Genomic DNA, 21,327 nt, shown 5'->3' with positions numbered 1-21,327 from the left:
TCCAAGATGCACAGGAATTTCTGCCAAGCCTGGGCTGGAGTGGGTTCAGTTTTTTTTTTCCACCTAGCAGTCCCATTCACAAAAACACCGCCCGACCCCCCCGCGATGAGAAAGGTCCCGGGGGGGGTGGGGGGGGGGGGCAGGAACAGGCACTCCATCCCCTGCGCTCATCCCACCCGGGGTGCTGCGGGGGGAATAGAGGGGAGGGGACCCCCGGGGCTGAGGGAGCGGGAGAGGGTGGCGGTCCCCTCCCTCCCCGCCGGGGCTCAGGGAGCGGAGGGAGCCGTGGAGTTGCTCTGCATATTAATGAGCCGGCAGCCAGGGCAGCGGGAGCTGTTTTAAAAGAGGACAAGGGGCAGAGCGCAGGCAGAGCGCAGGCAGAGCGCAGGCAGAGCGCAGGCAGAGCGCAGGCAGAGCGCAGGCAGAGCGCAGGCAGAGCGCAGGCAGAGCGCACCTCTCCCCGGTGACATCAAGCCATCGGGGACAAGCCGGGGAGGGGGGCGAGCTGGGGGACCAACCCCAAGATATTTAAGCCCCTTAAAAATCGCTCTCCAGGTACCGGCTGCCTCACCATGAAGCTCCTGACAGCAGCTTTGCTCCTGCTCCTCATCGCCATGTGCTTAGCCAGCGTGGAAGGTAAGTGGGTTTATTCTGCTTATTCCCGAGGAAATCTCTTAGCTTTTCCAGACATTTTGATTTGGCTCTTGCTAGCTCAGAGTTGTATTTAGTTGCCCCCCTGCATGTTGGGAAAAGCAGTGGACTCTATCTGTGGGTAAGGTAGCAGTAAGGTGGAATAGAGGTAAAATAGATGCCACCAAGTTGTCTTCATTGAAAGACCTCACCTGGGAGGTCAAGCAGTGCTGTCCATTACTCAAGGATTTTGCCTGAATATCACCTTTGAAACTGAAGATGGGTTCCAGGGGGTAACTAGAGCAGACCTGGATGTGATGTGGCAGCACGAACTCCACCAAACATGCCAGTGTGCATTTCATGCTGTGCACAGCAACAGTGTTCAAAAAACCTCAGCTTTTGCCTGGCTGCGAATGCACCACAGCATCCGTGCAAGGAGACAGCATTGTAAGTCCTACAAAGTCCAAGAGAGATGGGAGTGAATGAGAGAGCAGCTGAGATGTGGGTTTGCTTGCTCAGTTTCAAGCAAATTTTGACCCTTTCATTTTATTAAATACAATTTCATTTAATCACAGCAGGTGCACTTTAAAAAGCTTTCACCTTGACAAAGCTTTAAAAACACGCTGCCCAGAGAGTCACTACCTTTTCATGGGCTATAAAAAATATATATATATATTACTTCTTTTAAGCTCAACAGCTTTGCAAAATTCAGCTTTTCCCACCAAGGCTTGAAAAAGCAAAGTGAAGTTGGTGCATGCACAGAGGCTGGCGGGGAAGGGACGCTTGGTATGCAGGAGGCTTTGCAGGCACATGAGAAAATGCTTTCTCTTGTAGGCGTAAAGTGCAAATGTTCGAGAAAAGGTCCTAAAATAAGATTCTCTAATGTACGGAAGCTGGAAATAAAACCAAGGTACCCGTTTTGCGTGGAAGAGATGATTATGTAAGTTTTCCTTCATTTACTGCTTTCTGTTTCCCTCTCGGCTGAATTGCTTTACCTTAGACTGCAAGTTCCTTCTTTGTTCTGTGTTTTCCTCATGCCCTGGCATGCTAATTTCTAGGAACAGGCGTTTGCTGTATCAGATGCAATAAGAAGTACAGTTCTGACCAAAAACCCCAGCTATCCTTATTCAACATAATTTTTTTCTCAAATTAATATTTACAGAACAGGTAGAAATAAAAGGATAATGATAATTATTCAAGTAGAGATAGGCACAAACCCCACTCTGAGCTGTCGAAAAATCCAAAACTATTTACTCAAGTTATAAGGATAAAAACACCAGCAAATCTTGGTTTCTACAAGGATGATTTATCCCAACCATGGTCAGATTTTTGCCTGTGCTGTCCCAAAGCCACATCCTTGCATTTGATGGGATTACCTAGCACAAAAGAAAACACTTTCCTCCCTGTCTCACTGCAAGCTGTGACCAATACAGCCCTAAAATCTCACAGCAATGAAGGGACTCATCAACCCCACACAGATTCAAGGATTTTGGACTGGTTCAAAAGGAGGAAGTTTGGGGAATTTACATTTTAAATAGGTAGCTCTTAGTTGGGTTTTTTTTCTGTCCTGTTTTGGGTATCTTAAAATCCCCCAACAAAGCACCATCCAAATAGCACATGGGACTGGAAAAGGACCATAAGAGCAAATGAGGCAGGAAGACTGCACTGAACCCCTCTGTCACCTCAGAAGGGACAGAGTCCCAGGAGCAGGAACACTCCCAGCAAGCCATGGACTCACTCTAGGGTTTTGCTCCCTCACTGGTGTTTTATCAGCAGGGTCTCATGGAATCCTGTCCATGAGACATGTACCAGCTCTGGGGCTTTGTAATGCCCATAGGGCCAAATTCTCTCATCTGTCCAGCACAAACAAGGAGATACCACGGGAGCCTGATCCTGCCCACGCAGACATGGGTGGAAGGGAAATAGAGAGCCAAGCTTCCCAGGTTTCCTCCAGATTTAGACCAGCATCCCTGCAAGCAACAAACATCAGACCAACCTCTTTGAATCCCAGATCAGCAGATGTTGACCTGAACAGAAAAATGCTTGCAGACCATCACTGCACGATTTGGTTCTTTGCAGCTTTGCTTTGTTTGTTTTGACCTTTTGATAGCAAAAGGATGGTGCGGAGGAGCACTCGCTTCACATCCCATTCCAGGCTTTTGCCTGAAAGCAGCTGGTGGCAGGGAGGAAAGGGGGGAGTGGATAAATCTCTCATTAATGCCACATTTCACTTGCAACCAGAAAGTTGGGAAAGCCGGAACACTATGCATGAGTGGGTTGCTTTCCCAGCTGGATAGTTCTGCAGATGCTGAGCGATGCTATCCAACCCCAGAGAGCTGCCTTGGGTTTGCAGTGGCTGAGGGGACAGAGCTGTCCCATCACTGATGCTGCCAGCAGAGCAGGCAGGGCTCCCTCACTGCCTTTCTAGCTACCCCAAGGCAGTCTGAAAGCAGCACTGAAAGCAAACTGAAATTAATATTCTGGGAACCAATCGATTCAGGAGCCTCTGGACATGGCACAGAAGAGCTAAATTCCTGCAATTGAGTTTTTGTTGCTGGGGTGATCATCTAAAATGAGTTGTCAAAGCTGGTTTCCTTCCTGCCTTCCTCAAAAGCTCTCATGTCTTTTAATACAGGAGAAATGGGATATAAATTATGCTTGGGAGAGAAAAAGCAGGTATGGAGGTGCTGTTTAAGAAGGAATTTTTCTTTGGCTATACCCCCCCAGCAGAGCTGTGGCACAGGGCAAGACGCAGTCAAAGAACTCTCAAGATTCTCAAGTATATGCAGCAATAATTGTGTGCGTGTCTGTATCCTGTACAAAGCAAAGCAGCAGAAAACAGGGGGAGGTTTAACTCTTCTTGCCTGAAAGGCTCCAGCCCCCCCCCCTCCCTCCATTGCCCCACCCTAAGAGGGAGGAAAGCATCAGGGTGAGAGCAGCCGATGGGAAACGGGCACTGCTGGGGCCACAAGAGGCAGCCAAGGTGGGTGGCAGTCCCTGCAGAAGGGACCAGAGCCCCTGCTGCCCCAGGGAACAGGGTGTTTGCAGGCAGGGGTGCAGCCCCACCATCCCTGCAGATGAGGTGGGTTCTGGGGAGGGGGTGTGTGTGTGTCACAGACTGACCCAGGGATGCTCATCCCACCCCTGGGGGCAGGGGTGTACCGAGAGGATTTTGGGACAGGGACCTTCAGACGCTCCAGGTGAAAGCTGCAGCCACCAAGATCCTTCACCCCTGGAGGAAGCTCATGTCCCAAGTGGAGGTATCACACTGAGTTCTGGTGCTTCCATCCCTTCATCCCTCTCATCCTCTGAGCACATCCCTCCCAACCCCCTGAGCACAGCACCGTGGACTGCACAGGACCCAGAGGGCTGTCTTAGAAACATCTCTGCTGTCCAGGCTCCAGCATCGAAGCAGAAAATCCATGTGTGTGCCAAAGTACCACATCTCAGCCTGAGAAGAGCTCTGGTTGTTCACCTGAGAAGCAAACCAGGCATCTCCTTCTCCTCAGATTGTAGGCTCTGGTAAATCCAGAATTGTCCTCTGCTGTTTCTAGTGCAAACATAGGGCTTGCTGCTTTTCAGAGGTGTTTCTGCTCCATTCCTCCTAAAATTCAGCTTGTCCATCACTTTGAGGAAACACTTTCTATGGTCTGCCTGAAGAGACAGCCAAGCCAAGGTCTGGCATCAGCCGGTGCTAATGGCACAGCCAAGAAGGTGGCTGCAAGATGGAGAAACTTCATGCTGACCTTAAGTCCCTTGACATCTGCATGTCTTGTGCCTTAAGTGAAGGATTGGTCCCACTTCTATTCAAAACTGTAGGAACCTGCCCTTGTCACACGCATGCTGATCCCCAGAGGGGTTTTCTCACAGCACTCTTGGAGCAGAGACAGGCCAGGGATTTTAGGAGTGATCCTTCCCTTTCCAAGCTCTGCAGCCAGAGAGACTCTTGGAGACCTCCCACCTCCCAGAAACAAACATGAAAAAAAATCACACCTTGCCTTTTGGTGACTTCAGCTCACACCTGATGGAGGGGAAGCAGAGAAGGGGAGCAGGGGAAAGTTAATTGTCTGGAAACAATTTTTAGAGCACCTTGGATAACACTGAAATAGGAAAAATGGAGAGACCCTCAGCTGAGCTCATGCAGGCAACTTCACTTATAGTCAGGCACATATCCTCTGTTATGGATGATATTCCTAGAATGTTAATAATATCAATAAAAATTATGGGGTTTTTTTATTACAAAATTTATATGAAAAATAGAAAACTGCTTGATCTTGAGCCCTGAGAAATGAAAGCAGTCTTGATGTTTCTGGAAAGCCATCCTCTTGGGAAGCAGCTCATGGTCTGTCATAACCCAGACAGACCAGCGATGGCTTCAGAAAGCTCTCTGGGAAGAAACCCAAAATGATGGGAAGACTTTTGCCATGTTTTGCCTCCCAGCACATCTTGTCCAGACAAAAGGTGGACATGAAGCCACTGATGCTGGCAAGGAAAGACGGATCAGCCTGTGATGAAAGGAAATTGAAGCCCCCAGGACTGCCTGCCTGGGGCTCAGAGCTAATCTGATGGACACACAGGCACCCTACCATGTGCAAGGAATTAAATATTGTGGGTTGAAGGGAAAAAAAAGAAAGAAGACAAAAAATAATGACCCAGGTCTGATCTTTGCTCTTGGACGCCACGTTGCCGAGCGTACGGGAACCATTTCCTCATGCAAAGACCTTGTGGTTGCCTGGATAAACCCTAATTAAATCAGCTATTAAACTCAGAATAAAACATCTAACAGACAGGAAGAGCAAACCCACTGATTAAAACCAGCGGGTAAGTCTTCATCTGGTACAGTCTAGTGTAGTAGTGGACAATATTGCAGTGTGCTGATGGGTAACAGCTGAAGATCTGTTCCAATATTTTTACAACAAACTCAAATGTCTGCCCTAAAACATGCAAAACTCTCCCCCTACCTGGACGAGACCCCACTGACCAATCCAAGCATTCACCTGGAGTGGGACAAAGGCAGTAGTGTTCCCCCAAACCTATTTTTTCTTGCCTTGCAGTGTGACCCTGTGGACACGGGTGCGAGGGGAGCAGCAGCACTGCTTAAACCCCAAACGCCAGAACACGGTGAGGCTGCTGAAGTGGTACAGAGTATGGAAAGAGAAAGGCAGGTAAGTTACACACTTGTTGGGATGAGAGAGGGAGAAAAGTCTTGGTGGGAAGTCAGGCAATCGGCAGCATTCAGAGCCCAGAAAAATCCACACACTGAAAAGTCTCCATCCAGCAGAGAGAATGTTTCCCTACCAAAATTACAGTTATAGATGGATTTTCTTGATATTTTTTATTGTCTGTCACATGCAGTCCTCACTTCTATTTTAGGATTAGGCTGTTCTGCCTCTAAATAGTAATTATTTTCTGTTCAACTGTTCATTAGCTGATGGTCTGTTATTTACACACACACACACACACACACACACACACACACACACACACACCTCCTTTCTATGGGTAAAAAGCCAAGATGAAAAGCTAAATTACTTTCTCACAGTCACAAGGGAAGCAGTCAGCAGAGCTGGGGAGAGAATGTCCTGTCATGCTTTAATCTCATCACCTCAAAACTCTTCAATTCCTGGTGATGCAGACCTTTGTCAATTCTAATTACCTTATCATTCCCAGAAAAAAAACAAACAACAAAAAACCCCACAAACCACCAAAACCAGTAAGCAGCTGCTCAGGTGCTCCACCACCTTCTCCCTTGCAAACAGGAGGGGGTTTGTTTGTTTTGGTTTTGTTTTTTGTAAGCCAGTCATAGACAGAAGAAAGTGAAAAACATGAATTTTTGATGGTTGATGGCCCTATCTGTAATTAAGGGATTAAGGGGAGGTGCCCAACCAGGCCAATGCCCCCACCAGGGCCAAGAAAACCCCTCTGTCTGCGGTACTGCCCCACCAAACCCTGTTCCTCCTCAATTGATGGGGAATTTGGCCCCCAAAACTGAGCTCAAATGGAGGCAGCAAGCAGTGAGCCCCATCTCAGCAGCTCCAGAGCTGAGGTCCAACACAGCCCCATGGCCCCTACCTCCCACCTCTTTGACAGCTGCTTCACAACAGAACACATGGGAAGCTCTGACTACTTTATAACCACATATTTAGAGTCTTCCCCCCCCCCCCCCCCTTTTTTTTTTTTCTAAAAATTTTTAGAGGGTTTTTTTGGTGTTTTAGGGGGGACTGCTTTTTGGGTTGTTTGTTGTTTTTTCATTTATTGTTGGTTTTTTTTTCTTGGTGGCTTGTTTTTTAATAAGGCCATCATTAAGATATGAAGGATGCTCAGCCCCAGGCTTATGCACTCAGGAAATGTGTCAGTTTACCCTGAGCAGATTGCTGCCCCGTGCAAAGAACAGGGCCTGTGTGCTGCAGACAACCTCCTGCCTGTGGATATCAATGCTGCTCGTGGTCTCCTCCATGGCTGAAAAATAAGGGTCAGCTTGAGGCTTCCCCACAGTCCAGCCAGGGGAGGGAGACTGTCTGGAGCCAGGCAGAGGGACTGTGAGCCCATCATCCTTGAGGCTCCAGCTACCAGCCTGGGACATGCCACCCCTGTGTCCCCCCCAGCTTGTCCCTAACACTGCTAGTGGGGCAAGCAGGGCATCCAAGCCAATTTCAACTATTTCATCCACAAAGAGCATGATTTAAACCAAATCCTCATAAGAAATAATTTGTCAACGCCTTCAGTGCCAGCTGTACCAGACCTACTCATTGCTCTCCAGGAAAATACAGGGAATTTAAAGGCAAATACATAAATATATAAATATATAAATATATAAATATATAAATATATAAATATATAAATATATAAATATATAAATATATAAATATATAAATATATAAATATATAAATATATAAATATATAAATCTCTTCCTCCCTTTCCCATGCCATGGCAGAGCAGTTTCACCCAAAGATCCGGCACAACTAGGACTGTCCAGAAAACAAGGCTGCCAAGTGACCTCTTCAGGGTGTAAACCAGAAAAATAACATGCAGTGTAATATTATTCCGAACATAGGAGATATTGTCAATTTATTACCTATATACAACTCATAAGATTTTTCAACATTTTTTATATGAGACAGGTATTTTCCAGAGATTAAAAGTGCATAAGCAGATATGGATTTCTTCATCTTTTGCATCCTGATAACCATAGCAGAGCATGTAACTCGCTATGTGCCTGCAAGAAGCAGAGGTGGCAGAGTCCAACCCTCCTCCCATATGCTTTATGGATAGAAATCTGGTTGCTGAAGTCAATAATTTACTTAAACAAAGGGTAAAAATACAGTTTCTGGGGTATTTTTTGTTGCTTGCGAGGGATTTTATTATTTTCTTTTTTTATTATTTATTTTGGAGTAATTTCTCTCATAGTTTAAACATCTTGCTCTTGGCTTTCCTTCTGTTCAGGGTTTATGAAGAATAAGAGGAAGCAGCATGAGGAATGGAGCAGACTCCCTTGACTGGCATAGGACTGAGCTCTGCAGAAGATTATTTCTCTCTCACAGACATAAGACAAATTCTATATTATTATAAAGCACTTTTTACCAAGGGTCAGTTTTTACATTTTATAGCCATGTGCAAAAAGGCTTCCAGATCTCACAAGCATCTGTTGCACTTCAGATTTCACACCTGTCTGCTCTGTACTGAGATTGGAGAAAAAAAATACTCATGCTTTTCATTTTAAAGTGATTATATTGGGGGAGGGGGGGTTGTGGGTTTTATTTGTTACTGTTATTCATTCATACTTCACTATGATTGCAATCGAGCTTTATAAGCTCATTAGACAAACAGTAATGTTTGTTAAGGTTTATGCAGCTGTGCCCCTCACCCTTTGGCTGTGGGTAAGCTTTGGTGCAGTGGCTGCTTTTCACGTTTGCAGCCTCCACCGTGGTCAAAGCAGGGACCAAAGATGAGTTTGCTGGGGAAGATGCCACTGAAATGTGGTGGCTGGAGCTGAATGAGGTCCCTTGGCACATTGGCAAATGAGCATGAACATCACTTGTGTACCTCTTCTTTCATGGACCTGAGGTCTTGCTGCAAGGTGAAGCTCATCATATCTCCCATGTAACCTTTCATGCATTAGAAACCATTTCAACATTATTTTGATTACTAAGAAAATGTTTCCAGTTTTGGTTTGGTTTTTAGTTTGTTTTTTTTTTTTTTTTCACCCGAAGTTCTTACAGAAAATTCGTGGCTTCAGTACTGAAACATTTTAAGCTTCAAGACTATCGTGTATGATTTCCTAGGTTTGTAGCAACAAAAAGCCTTTAAAAGGTTCCTTTTTATGAACAATATGATAGGGCAAACATATAAATATCTATATATGTTTTAGTCACAATTCAGCATATCCATTATTTTGAATGTAATACTTCAACGTTAAGCAGTGCATTCCTCTTTTTAAAATAACAAAACTACCTTTTCATTTGTAAATATCCTATAGGAAGTCTCCCTATATTATCTTTCTGTATAATGTACTGTACTGCTAAATTATCATATGCTATTTAAATGTTTGAAATATTTAGAAGGTTGCATGCAGATTTCATATTTCTTTCTAAGACAAAAGAAAAAAGTAATAAAAAATATATTTAAAAAAAATCTAACATTTGAAATTTATTTGAATCAATTTGAATCTTACATTCAAATTGAAATTTGAATTTACTTAAGGGAAGGATTTTGCACCCACCAAGGTTCCTGCACCACTCCCCAGCTAAAAAAGAAAGCAAGAGGTAGGAAGGGTAAAGTCAGCAAGAGGTTAAATGCAGAAAAACCTCCTGATGTTCCCTGAGCAGCCCTGCTAAAATAAAAAAAAAAAAACCAACCCACACACATACATATATTTATTTATGTGATATTACACTGGCAGAGAGAGACAAAAGAGAAAAAGCTGCAAGATATCAAAACACTTTCCTATTCTGAACAAGGATAGAACTTCAAGCTTCAGATGCCTATTAGTAAACAGCTTGAGAATGTTTTCAAAGTATTTAAGAAATTAAATTTCTGGGGATACTGACTGCAAGGCACAGCTTCAGGCTGGGCACCTGACCCCAATCTCTAGACAAACTCAGATCCACAGGCCAGCCAGGCTGCCCTCTCCTTTCTTGAGTCACATTTTAACAAAATCCTTGAGGAGGTTTGATTTCAACATGCTGACAGACTTCAAGAAAAGGTTTGTGCTTATTCAGTGACTTCGGGGCAGTGTATTTCCTGGAAAAGTTTTGATACTGTTGCACAAGAGGTGGTGAATGCTCCACCAGGAATGCTGAACAAGGCAGAGCCCATCCAATTGGCTCTCAGCTCTGGGTTCATCTGGCAGACCAAAACCACCAGCATAAACTGGGCACAGAGGAAACTCTGTGTTTCATTTTTGGTTTTCTGCTTGCTAGAATAGAAGATTAAAAGAAAATCAACTATTTGGGTCAATACATGTGTTCCCTTCAGCGTGGAATCTGTGCTTCAAACAGAACCTCTGGAAACAGGAATTGGAACCAGGAAGAGAAAGAACTGTGACCCTGAGGTGGTTTTTCCAAGCCTGTAAAATCACATCTCCAGGCAGGTTTGTTATGGTCCCAAAACAGGAGAAGTATCCCTGGATGTCCCCAAAACTGCAGTTGTAAAGGGAAATCCCATGTCAGAGGGTAGCTGCGATGTACTCAAGATGTAAACCACTTCCCTCCTTTACAAAAATGTTTATTTATATAATGAGTATCCTGGGGTGCAGGACCTCACAGTCCCTTCACTCCAACACCAATTTTACATCACAAGGGTTCAAACCCATCACAGAGCCTCCAAGGAGGGCAGTTGGCAACTGCTTTGCCTCATCCACCCTGCAAAACTGCTCCCCAACACCCTGCAGAGATGGAGCACCAAGCCCTGCACACAAAACCTTCACGAGCCCCTCAAGCCTCCATTGGGGCACCGGGTACCCACAGGATGGGCCCATGCAGAAACAGCACTATCAGATTTTATTTTTAATAAAAGCCCAAGGGCGAACCAAACAGCTGCACTGAAAGGCCACAACAGCAGGGAGACCTGCCTTGCCTTTTGGGTGAGAGAGCTACGTGGGATTAGTAATGTTATACAGATCCTTTCACCACTTGCCTTGCACTTGCTCATATATGGACTAGGTCAGCCATGGCCAAGAAGTTTATTAAGAGGCGATAGCTGCTCGGGGGTCTCTGCAAGACAGCCTGGTGCTCTCAGCAGGTCCAGCTGCCTCCTGTGCCCCAGCTCCCCCAGGGCCACTAAATCAAGGCATGAGGCCATGGGATTGCTACAGGCTTGGAGATCTTTCCTGACCCTATCCATGAGGGGGGAGAGGTGGACTCGCACTACGAGTGGATCAGCACTGTGGAACCAAACATAGGGTGTGACAGGAAAGTGATCAGAGGGGGCTGGGGGGGAGGGACACCCCCCCTCAATCCTTGGTGGGAAGTTGAAAGTAGCATTACAGCAACAGAAATGCTCTAAATACATCAGGCTTGGGACCCTTCTGGGCCCCCATTCATACAGAATAAGAACAAATGTAATTTTTGTGCTTTCCAAAGCTGCCTCATTTCTACTGGCCAGCAGTATGTGGGACAAAGCCTTGAGAGATCAAAGGGATGTTTGGGAGGCCCCAGCCACACAGGTTTTATCCCCACCCTTGCTCTCCTCAACCCCACAGCACTACAGCGTCCAGCAGTACCTGGGTCATGGCCAGCACCTCCCAGCCCAGATGGCTGCTCTTAAGGAGCAGTTAGAGAAAGTAGAGCTGAAATGACATCTAGTGGCAACCAAAAACCTTCTCAGGTAGCCTGGGGCCACCTCCACAGGCCTTCAACAGTCTGCATTATAAATCAACTTGCAGCCTGCTTGTCCACTGCAATGCTGGGAATGCCCTTCCCCAGCTCTGCATGGAAAGATTCAATTATTGCATTTTTTTCACTCAGGTGTAAGACACCCTCAAAAGAAAACACAGCTGTGTTTTGGGAAACATTCTCGGAGGTTAGGACAGTCATATTAGCCCCTTAACATAGAACATCCACACTAAGGGCAAAGAGGACACCAGGTTATCACCATGCCTACAGGAGCCCCATCCATCACACCAGGATGGGAAACTGGATTGCAGCACAATCCCTGGAAGATTCATTCCCAAACTACTTAGCCAAAACCTTTAACAAACAAGCCATGTGGTTTTCTTGCCTGGCAGTTCTCCCTCATGCCACCAGGACCTCATGCAGATGCTGTTCCCCAGGAACTGCATTTGGGTCCTGGTCTTCAAACCATCCAACCTTCCAGCAGAATAAACAGGAATAACTCACACATGCACACTATCACCTTCAGTGCTTAAATAGGAGAACTTGGTCCCAGCCAGCCAAACAAAGCCAAGCTCCCTGGAAGAAAAACTTTGTAGAGACAGCATCCCTGAGAATTTATAACCAATAAGTGACAAGTTCTATTTCTGGTCCTTTTGCTGACCTCTGAAGCACTCAAATGCTCCGATTTTTCTCTCCTCTTTTGCTTGTGTACATCATCAGCTTTGTGAGCAGACAGCTCTGACACACACATGGAAGGCATCCAGCCCACCAGGAGCTACTCTGCTGCGAGCAGGCATGGGGGACCTGGAGACAGGAATGACATTGCATGAAGTGATGGGGAGGCAGGCAGCCAAGGCCTGGGAAAATCACCACGCCTATGTTTTTGTTTTTCTTCCTGCACAACAAAAGAGGTTGGTGAATTCCTCTTGGATGGGTTTCAGAACCTCCCCCAGGGCAAAAACAAAACAAAAAGGAAAAAAAAACCAAACCCCAACCTGCTGATGTTCACTTCAGGCTGATAACTAGAGGAATAATTATGATGTATTCACATCATAAATCGCGGAGCAAGAAAAGGGTTTTGAAGTCTGCAAGATTTGCTGGATGACAGAAGCAAAACACAGCTCTAATTGCCTGGCTTTGTTTGGTTTAATTAAGGATTCTGAAGCAACTGATCTCTGTCCCTTTCCACGGTTAAAAACCTGCAAGGAAAAGAAAATCGTTCCGCAGAGCCACCAATCAAAGCTTTGTTGGGTTACTAGGCACTTAGTGTGCTACATCTGAACAATCAGGACTCCCAGAAAGAGAAGCTTATTAAAGGAAAAGAAATGCTACAACAGGCTTCCCTCCTTCCAGTAGGCTTTGGCAATTTTGAGCTCCTTTCTAATCCCGGAAGAAATATCTTTTGTCTTCATCCCTCAGCATTCTTGCCTCATTACTGCCCATTCCGTTGAGCTGCATAAAAAATACTTCTCCATTTCCATTACCTTCATAATTGCAGCATTTACATTTTTCCTTGGGGGTTTACTTTGGCTTCCTCTCTAAGACCAGAGGATTTAGCAATTCTGCAAACACATTAGGAAAAACAAGCCAGCCTGGAGCTCCTCAGTTCCCTTCTTGGACCAGTAACTCCCAGTCAAGTGCCACTCCTCCCCAGCAAGAACCAGTTCGCCAAGTGCCACCTCTCACATTCAAATTGTGAGCGACTGGCAGGGTGTTTCTGCTGCATATTAATGCAACTATTAAAAAGAGAAATCCAATTCCTCAGTATGGTAATTGGTGGCAGAACATCACACCCAGCTTTAAGTGATGCCATCAGACCACAAACTGCCACAGCTGTTACCGTCACCCTCAGCCCTGACCCTGTGAAGCTCCTGGATAAAAAGAAGTAGAAAATCCTTAAGACCACTTAGAAATCTTTAAAAATTGCAGAAAGCAGTTGCACCTGATAAGCACAGCACACCTGAGACTGAGAGCAGAACCACCACATGCTGCATCCCCAAGGGGAGCACCTGCCAGGAGGCAGAGGAAGTTTGGTGTTGCCCAGAAGATAAAAAATTCAGCACTTAAAGGTACAGAGCAATATACTGGATATTTACATGTCTGGAAATGCTGATCCACAGAGGGAAAATGTCATGTAAAAGAAAAAAGAAAAGAAAAAAAAACCCAACAAACAAACAAACAAAAACTTAATGGAAAACATTCTTCAAAGATCTGGAGAAAAGGATGGAGGGGAAGAACAAAACCAACACCACACATGGAAAGGCAAACACAAAGTCACACAAAGTCAGCAGCAACCTTAGTTGACCTCAGGTGCTTGGCTTACACCACAGAGCAAGAATGCCAAAGCCCCAGCTCAAAACCCCTTGCTGGTCCTGCTGGCCCCATCCCAGCAAGTGGCCACATGTGCCAAACAGGGCCAGTGCTTGGGGGCTCCGTTGCTTGTATCATAGGAGTTAAAACCAGAAGATGGAAAGAAGGAAGCTCCAAAATCTGGACTCAAAACACAAACCAGAAAATGTGGTTTTCCCTAGGAAAACCAACCTCCTTCCCATTTTCCTAGAGCTTCAGCTCTCAATATTCCATGATAATCCCAGTAGTTGATAGGATGCCAGCTGCTCTGTTCCAAGAGCAATTCCAGCATGCTGGAACGTGCAGGAGGGGAGCACTGGGTGCACAGCTCCAGGGACAGGATAGGGATCTCTAGAGCTGCACTAACACACCACAGGGACCCCCTTCTCACACATGTACACATGGATATTTATATAGGCACAAATATAACAAAGAGTTAATAATGCTCCTTTTCTTCACCCACATGGGACCTTACTCTTTTGTAGTATCCACTTTTAAAAGTCCCATTCCCTTTTCTATACATCGAGAAAAGAACATTGAAATTGGCTAAAGCTTACAGTGAAAAATAACAAGAGAATTCAAATAGAAACAAAGAACGCCCATAAAGCAAAGAATGGCGGTAAAACAACAAATTTTCCGTGTTTAGAAAAGCCTCAGGGGATATTTTTTTTCCCCACTTACCTGAAGCAGGGAGCAGGGTTTTCCAGCAGAGCCTCAGCGCAGGGTTCTCCATCCCCGCTGCTACGGAGGGGAACAGAGCTCCCTCCGAGCTGCAGCTTGGTAAAGGTTGACACCTTGTGGCTATTTCTATCACTTACAGGCCGGGAAAAATGAGTTTTTCTTGTTCACTGCTGGAGGCTGTGGGGGGAGTTGGGAGATTAAGAGCTGAATTCGCAACACCTGGCATGCAGTGGCAGATATCTGGGGTCGTTAAGAGGTTAATGAGGATAAATAACATCCAGCACCGAAAACTATAAAAAACCAAAGTCATACGCTGTTTGAGTTTAGGGGGAAAAAAAAAAAATGTTCTTTGGGCTGGGAGCCATCTGTATATACACAAGGCCCCCAATACAAGTAATAAAAAAGCCATGTTGTGAATTACGGTTTTCAGGGATTTTGCAGCCCTGTCAGATCCCCTCCCCTGTTTGCAGAGTGGGGCAAGAGGCTCAGAGCTCTGCCTGGCTCTGACACTTTTGGAGAAACTGCACCAACTCCAGAGAAATTCTCTCTTGATTCCCACAGGATTAAATGGACAGGAGCTCAAGACCTGCTGTGGGTTAAACCTCAGGTGAAAGAAAAAACATACTGGGTTTTACCCAAGAGAGTTAAAAACTAGGGACGTCTATAGACTGAAGAAGTACATTCATTTATAATTAGCAACTGCACCTATTTTGCTATTTATCTGGGAAAGCAGAATTTATTGCCATTTAAGGCATGTTTACATTGAAAAAGAAAGCAATGTCCCTGCAGCAGAGGTTCAGGGAACCACACCACCCAAACCTGTCTCCTCTCATTAGCCAAGTCCTTGTTTCAGAGGAAATTGTTACAGGGGGGTTGCATACAGCCCCGAGGAAAAAACCAAAACCTCACCTAGGACAACATTTACTTTCCCTTACTCATGATGCTCCACTAATTCCTTGCCTGTAGAATTAGTACTCTGTATTTATTTAGAGTTTTATACCTTCAAGCAGTTCTAAAACACTAATTACCAGACCTCAAATTTAAAGCCCCCCAAAAGAAAAATGTGCACTAATAACATAGGCTGTTAAATACCTTGAAAACTATTCTGGCCCCCTAACTGTGGGTCAGGCTGGGCTGTGTACCCCATCCTCCACAGCTCAGCTCCAGGGATAAAGCACAGCACATGCAGCATCTTCCTGCAGAATTTTTCCTTTGCTGTAGTTCAACAATATGCTTTTATTTTCCTTTTTTATACCCTGAGACATCAACATAAAACATAGTGAAAGAGATGATTTTTGGCTTTCAGCACAATGAAGAGCAATGCTGAGCCCCTCACCTGCTTGCAATAACAGGGGAGGGATGGTTCAGGCTAAAATTTAAGATGTTCATACCTGTGTTTTTGTCCCTCAAGAAGGGGAACTTGAAAAGATCTATTGCACATATAATACAAAGGCAATGAACTGCAAAGCAGCCCAGTTAAATGGGTAGCCAGAGGCCATTTAATTCTGTGCAAAGTACTCCTTTAAATTCCAGAAAGCAGAGCAGAGCTGCAAGTTATTTATCATTTGCTTTCAGCTGAGTTTAATGAAATTTGTTTGAAAAACAGTGGAAAACGTTCAGAAAGCTGAGTTGGTGCAGGAAAGGGGAAAAAAAGCCAAAACAAAACCAAGAGGATTACTTTTAAAAGACTCAGGGTACCTTTTCAGTGCATTTTCACTGAAGCATCTTAATTTGGCAGTCACCAGATGTTTCACTTTGACACTTTCTAAAAATCATGTTCTGTTTAAGCCAAACTAAATCTCCTCCTCCAGCTTTCCTGCCTGGCTTCCCACCTGCTAAGTTCATTTTTTCCCAGCTCTCCCCTGCCCAGCCAGCCCTGCCTGCCCTCCCCTGAACTCCAGAACTCAGCACCCACTACAGATAAAACAGTCACCAACCACCAACCCTCAGCAAGGAAAACCTCATTATGCCACTTCTCTCCCTCAGAAGTTTTTACAGTTCTCCTTAAGGTCACCCAACGATCTCAGTGAGATAATAATAATAATTTTGAAAGAATATTTATCTATTTTTACCAACGCAGTAGAAGAAACATATTAACAGCATAAGTCCAGACGAAAGCACAGGGGGTTTATGTCACTAGAGCAAGTTTTGCTTTACTAAATAAACCCCGTTCACGGGGAGGTTTCCGAAGCCCGGGGAGATGCGGATCCTCCGCCTGGCTCAGCCGAATTTGCAGCTCTGTGCCTTGGGGTGTCACCCTCGGCCCTCGCATGGCCACAGGGCAGCGGGACCTGCGCCCAAAGCTGCACCCCCGGGGTTCAGGGTGTGGGGAGTCTGCCAGCAGGGCTCAGGGCTGGGGGCTGGGGCTGTCCCCTTCCCTTTTAACCCATCCCAGGATGACTCTTTGCTTAAGGACGTGAAACATCTGGGTTTTCTCCTACGTACGAGAACCCGAACCGACAGAACAGAGCAGTGACCGAGGTGTGACGGTGAATTTTCATCATGTCCCCCTGGGAACACGGCTGACCCGATTTTCCTCCCCAGTTTTGTGTGCAGATGTAAATTTCCTTGTATATACGAACGCAGCAGTGGCCACCAGCCCTGTTCTGAACAATTTGTCTTCATCTCAGCCACAGCCAGAGTCAGGAAGTGCAAAAACCAGGACACACACGCAGACCCCAACCAGGACAGTCACAGGCATTTCCAAACACCTCTCGGTGCTGTCCCTGCAGGTGTGAGGCACACAGAGCTGTGTGTGCACGAGTGTCCACACGTGCGTGTGTGTGGGCACGCACATGTGTGTGCACGGGTGTGTGTGTACACGGCTGCATGCACACGTGGATGTACACGTGTTCACACACGTGTTGGTGTGTGCTCATCACTGGGAAGGTTGTTCCTCAGCCTTGCCCTCCCACCCTGCAGCCCGGGGAAGGAAACAGGCAATTCTCTCACGGGTTCAGCCCTTGTACACACAATGCCAGGGAAGGGATTATACCAGGGATTAACATTTTAAACTCCCCTACCAGACCTACTGACTCAAAGATCCTCAGGCCAGTAATCGTATTACTGTCTTTGGGATTACTGCGTTCCTCAGTTCAAATCTGAATTTCAGGAGCGGTCCCCCCAACCCCTGCACACCCCAAAAATCCCTGGGCTGGGGCAAGAGCTGCTGTTTTGGGGATTTTCTCCTTTTCTTTAGCCGTTCTCTCCATTTTCTCTGCCGCAGCCGGGAGAAGACTCCGCGAGAGCTTTTCTTGTCGCCTGCCTCCTCCTAATTCCCAGTAATTTATCCTGTATTAAAACTCCCTTAAGGAAGAATGGGCCAGGACCCAACACCTGCTATGCAAATGGCAGCAAATCCCTCAGCCCCCTGCAGCGGGGTGGGGGGGACCCGCAGGCTGCCGGTGGTCCTAGAACATCCCCCTCCCCATCCCCAGACTCCACCCCCGGAGCCAGAGGAGGGACCCCAAGAGGCACCCCCAAAAATCCAGGCTCAATTTCATCCTACCCTTCTGGTGCTTCAATTCTTTCAGGTTCTTTTTATCGCAGTTAAAAGAAAAAAAACAATCAAAGCCACTCTCATTAACGAGAATTGTTTCTGTGGAAGGTATAAAAGCAAACTTGAGCATCTCAGCACTGTAGTTAAGCTTCTTGCTTTGCACATTGTTGGGGGTATTTCATCCACACAGTGGTCAATGAATTTTGTCCCTTTCTTTTAGGATAAGTGTTCTAACTTCAATTAACATAATACAAATCCACAAAAGATGGGGAATTGTGGGTGGGAGAAAGTAGAAGGAGGGAGATAAAGAGAAGAAAAACCTCTCACACAATAAGATGGGGAGGGGGAAGGGCTCGTTTCTAGGAGGTGACATCCTAATCTCATTTTTCCCAGTTAATGTGGTAGCTGGGAGGCTGGTGAAGGACCAGGCAGGGAGTACATCCCAGCAGCTTGACCACACCGGAGGGGTGTGGGCCTTTTCTTTGGATAACCTGGATTAGGGTGGTCAAATCCTCAGTCGCATCCCTGAGCACCTGCTCCAGGTCCAGTCCAGCTCCCCAGGGGTACCCAGTGTCAAAACTGGGGGAGATGGCACCTCTGCACCAGGGAACTGCAGGAAGACCCCATGCAAACCCCTCCAGCTCCACTCTTTCTTCCTGAGGCCCTTTACCATGATCATATATTTCCCAGCCCTGAGCACTTGAGTGACATTTGGGCTATTATTCGGGAAGATAGATTGTTTGGCCTGAAGATGCATTGTTTGGGCTCCTCATAAAAGAAACAAGTTAAATGCTGCAGCTACCACACACAAAAATGACTCCTTCTGGCCATAAAACCAGTGGGACAAGGAAGTGGTTGCAGGAGTCAAACATAATCGATGCTCAGAAAGATGTTATAAATAATCTGCTTCGAGTCCTCTCTCTCATGTGCCTCAAAACCACAGAAAAGTGATGCTTTTTTTTTTTTTTCTCCCCCCCCCCCAACTCCCCTCTTTATCTCCCCTTGAATTCAGGAGCATAATACACCGTGAGCAACAATAATTGATGTATGTTATAATTCTTCATTACCCTATCAGTAGTCTGGGAAAATTGAAAGAAAAGAAAACGCCAGAAAGTTATGGTAAAACTTAAGATGCGACAGAAGTAGCTTTCTTTGCTCATGCTGTGAGTGTTTGAATAAGAAGAATGTCCCTGCACTGTAACAAGCTAAAAGAATGAGGAAGACAAAGGATTTCACGAAAAAGGTTTAGATAGAAGACAAGGCAAGTGAAACTGAAAGGAAGGGAAAAAAACCATTTACAATGGAACAATGCGTGTACTAATCGCTTTGATATATTATACAAACCCAAAGACCCAAAACATTGTGTAATTATTTATAAATGACTTCTCCACTCCTGTGTATAATACCAGAGAAAGAATAAAACTGCAGGCTACTCTCTAAACTATTTCTAAATAGACCTAGCTCAAAAGGAAGCAGAAGTGTTTGAAAAAAAATAATTAATGGTTGATTTTATGGTTGTCTCATTAAAACATTTTAATTACAACAAACAAAATACATTTGTGCTTGCACAGAACAATCGTTTACCTACTTGTCTCTCCCCCATTCCAAAAAGAAGGAAAATGTTGCATCACACATTTAAAACCTGAAAATAAAACATTCCCACTATTCCCCTGGGGAGGAGCTGAGCCTTGGCCACTGCTCCCAGGCACTTGTGTGGGATTTTGGAGCAAATTTGGCTCCTCCAGGCCAGAACACCCTTCCTGACACTCAGGGACCCTCCTTGTGATGATGCCCCTTGCTCCCCTCCCACTGGTGCCCCCACTACTCAGCCCGAGGCCTCATGCTGACTGTGGGCAGGTAGGAGATGAGGCCAGATTTTTTCTGGATAAAGCCCTTGAGCTGCTCCCCAGGCGTTTTCCCAGCAGGAGAACAGGCACCTGCACTGGAAGGGGTTAATGCTGCCGCCCTGCAGGCTGAGATCCCTTTCAAATATTGGACTTTGAGGGCTGTCCATTAGTCAGCAGCCAAGGCTTGAACCCCTGAACCCTCCAGTAGCCTCAGGCAAGGAGCTGTAAGCTGACTCCGGCCGGGTGACAGGTCCCAGGGGCACAGCACCGTATGTCCATCCCTACACATCCAGCCCTCCACGGAGCTGGATCTGGCTGTTCCCCATGCCCAGGCTGGATCAGCAGCCACCACACTCTGCACCATCCCCACACAAGCACTGGGTGACAAAATGGCCCGTCAAGCCATCTTCAGGTTTTCTATCTGTTTTTAACATTGCTGTTGCAGCAACCTGGACACCTCGAGAGGTTCATCCTTCTTCCCTGCAAGGCACTGGGTCAAGCTTTCTGCTCCCAGGGTGATGGCTTTGCCACCAGCCATGTTGCCTCAACTCCCAGAATCCCTGAATGGTTTGGATTGGAAGAGACCTTAGAGATCATCTTGTTCCAGATCTCTGGATGGGCAAGGACACCTCCCACTAGACCAGGCTGATCCAAGCCCCATCCAGCCTGGCCTTGAACACTGCCAGGGATGGAGCAGCCACAGCCTCCCTGGGCAACCTGGGCTAGCATCTCACTACCATCACACTAAAGAATTTCTTCCTAATATCTCATCTAAATCTCCCCTCTTTCAGTTTGAAACCAGTGCCCCTCATCCTATCACACCATGCCCTGTAAAATGTCCCACTCCACTTCAAAGCATCTTCCACAGGCAGCTCTGCCTTCTCTCTCTGTCCATGCTTTCAGACAACAAGGGATCAAAAAGTAGGATGCTCCTGGTTGAAATATTGTTTTGCCTCTCATCCTAGCACTAGTTTAAGCCCTCATGTACTACTGTAACAAAACATGGAGCTGGGGATGTTGCAATGATGTGCATCTTCAATCTTAAAGAAAACTTAAGTACCTTGAACTTCTCTGAAGCATCTTCCACCTGACAGAGCCATTGCACTGGTGATTTCATTTCTTTCCCTTTACAAGGTACAATGAACACTGACCAGGGAATCCTATCTTCCCATGGATCAGCTTTTTCCTTGCTGGAACTGTGGACTGGGAGAGCCCACAACAATTTTCTCTGATTCCCAGTGACCAGTTAGCCATCCTGTGCAGCAAAGAATGGGCCAATACAGCTGTGCTTCATGGTTTCCACAGTCAAAAACCTCATTTGATTGTTTTCTTCTTTTTCTTTTTTTTTTTCTTTTTCTTTTTTTTTAAAATGATGCAAGGTGTCTCAAAGCAAACGGTAAACTTTTTATGGTGAGCTTCCTTAGAGCTCAAAATATGAAACTAATGAGCTCCATGAGTCTATCTGAGCCTAGATGTGCTTACCTCAA

The 21,327-nt window shown here is 45.9% G+C and overlaps 1 protein-coding gene across 1 annotated transcript; it reads left to right on the top strand.

Annotated features, from left to right (window-relative positions):
- The first annotated feature begins 299 nt into the window (after nt 1–299).
- On the top strand, nt 300–9,263 carry CXCL14 (C-X-C motif chemokine ligand 14). The gene is made up of 4 exons (XM_071758857.1): nt 300–636; nt 1,465–1,570; nt 5,685–5,795; nt 8,076–9,263. Exons 1-4 carry the CDS (start codon nt 573–575, stop codon nt 8,089–8,091), a joined length of 297 nt encoding a protein of 98 aa, XP_071614958.1. The 5' UTR covers nt 300–572; the 3' UTR covers nt 8,092–9,263.
- Nucleotides 9,264–21,327: the final 12,064 nt, after the last annotated feature.

Source organism: Heliangelus exortis, chromosome 15 (genome assembly GCF_036169615.1).
Source record: "Heliangelus exortis chromosome 15, bHelExo1.hap1, whole genome shotgun sequence".
Taxonomy (NCBI): domain Eukaryota; kingdom Metazoa; phylum Chordata; class Aves; order Apodiformes; family Trochilidae; genus Heliangelus; species Heliangelus exortis.
The sequence above is the reverse complement of the archived record's forward strand: the minus strand, read 5'-3'. Positions and strand labels throughout refer to the sequence as shown.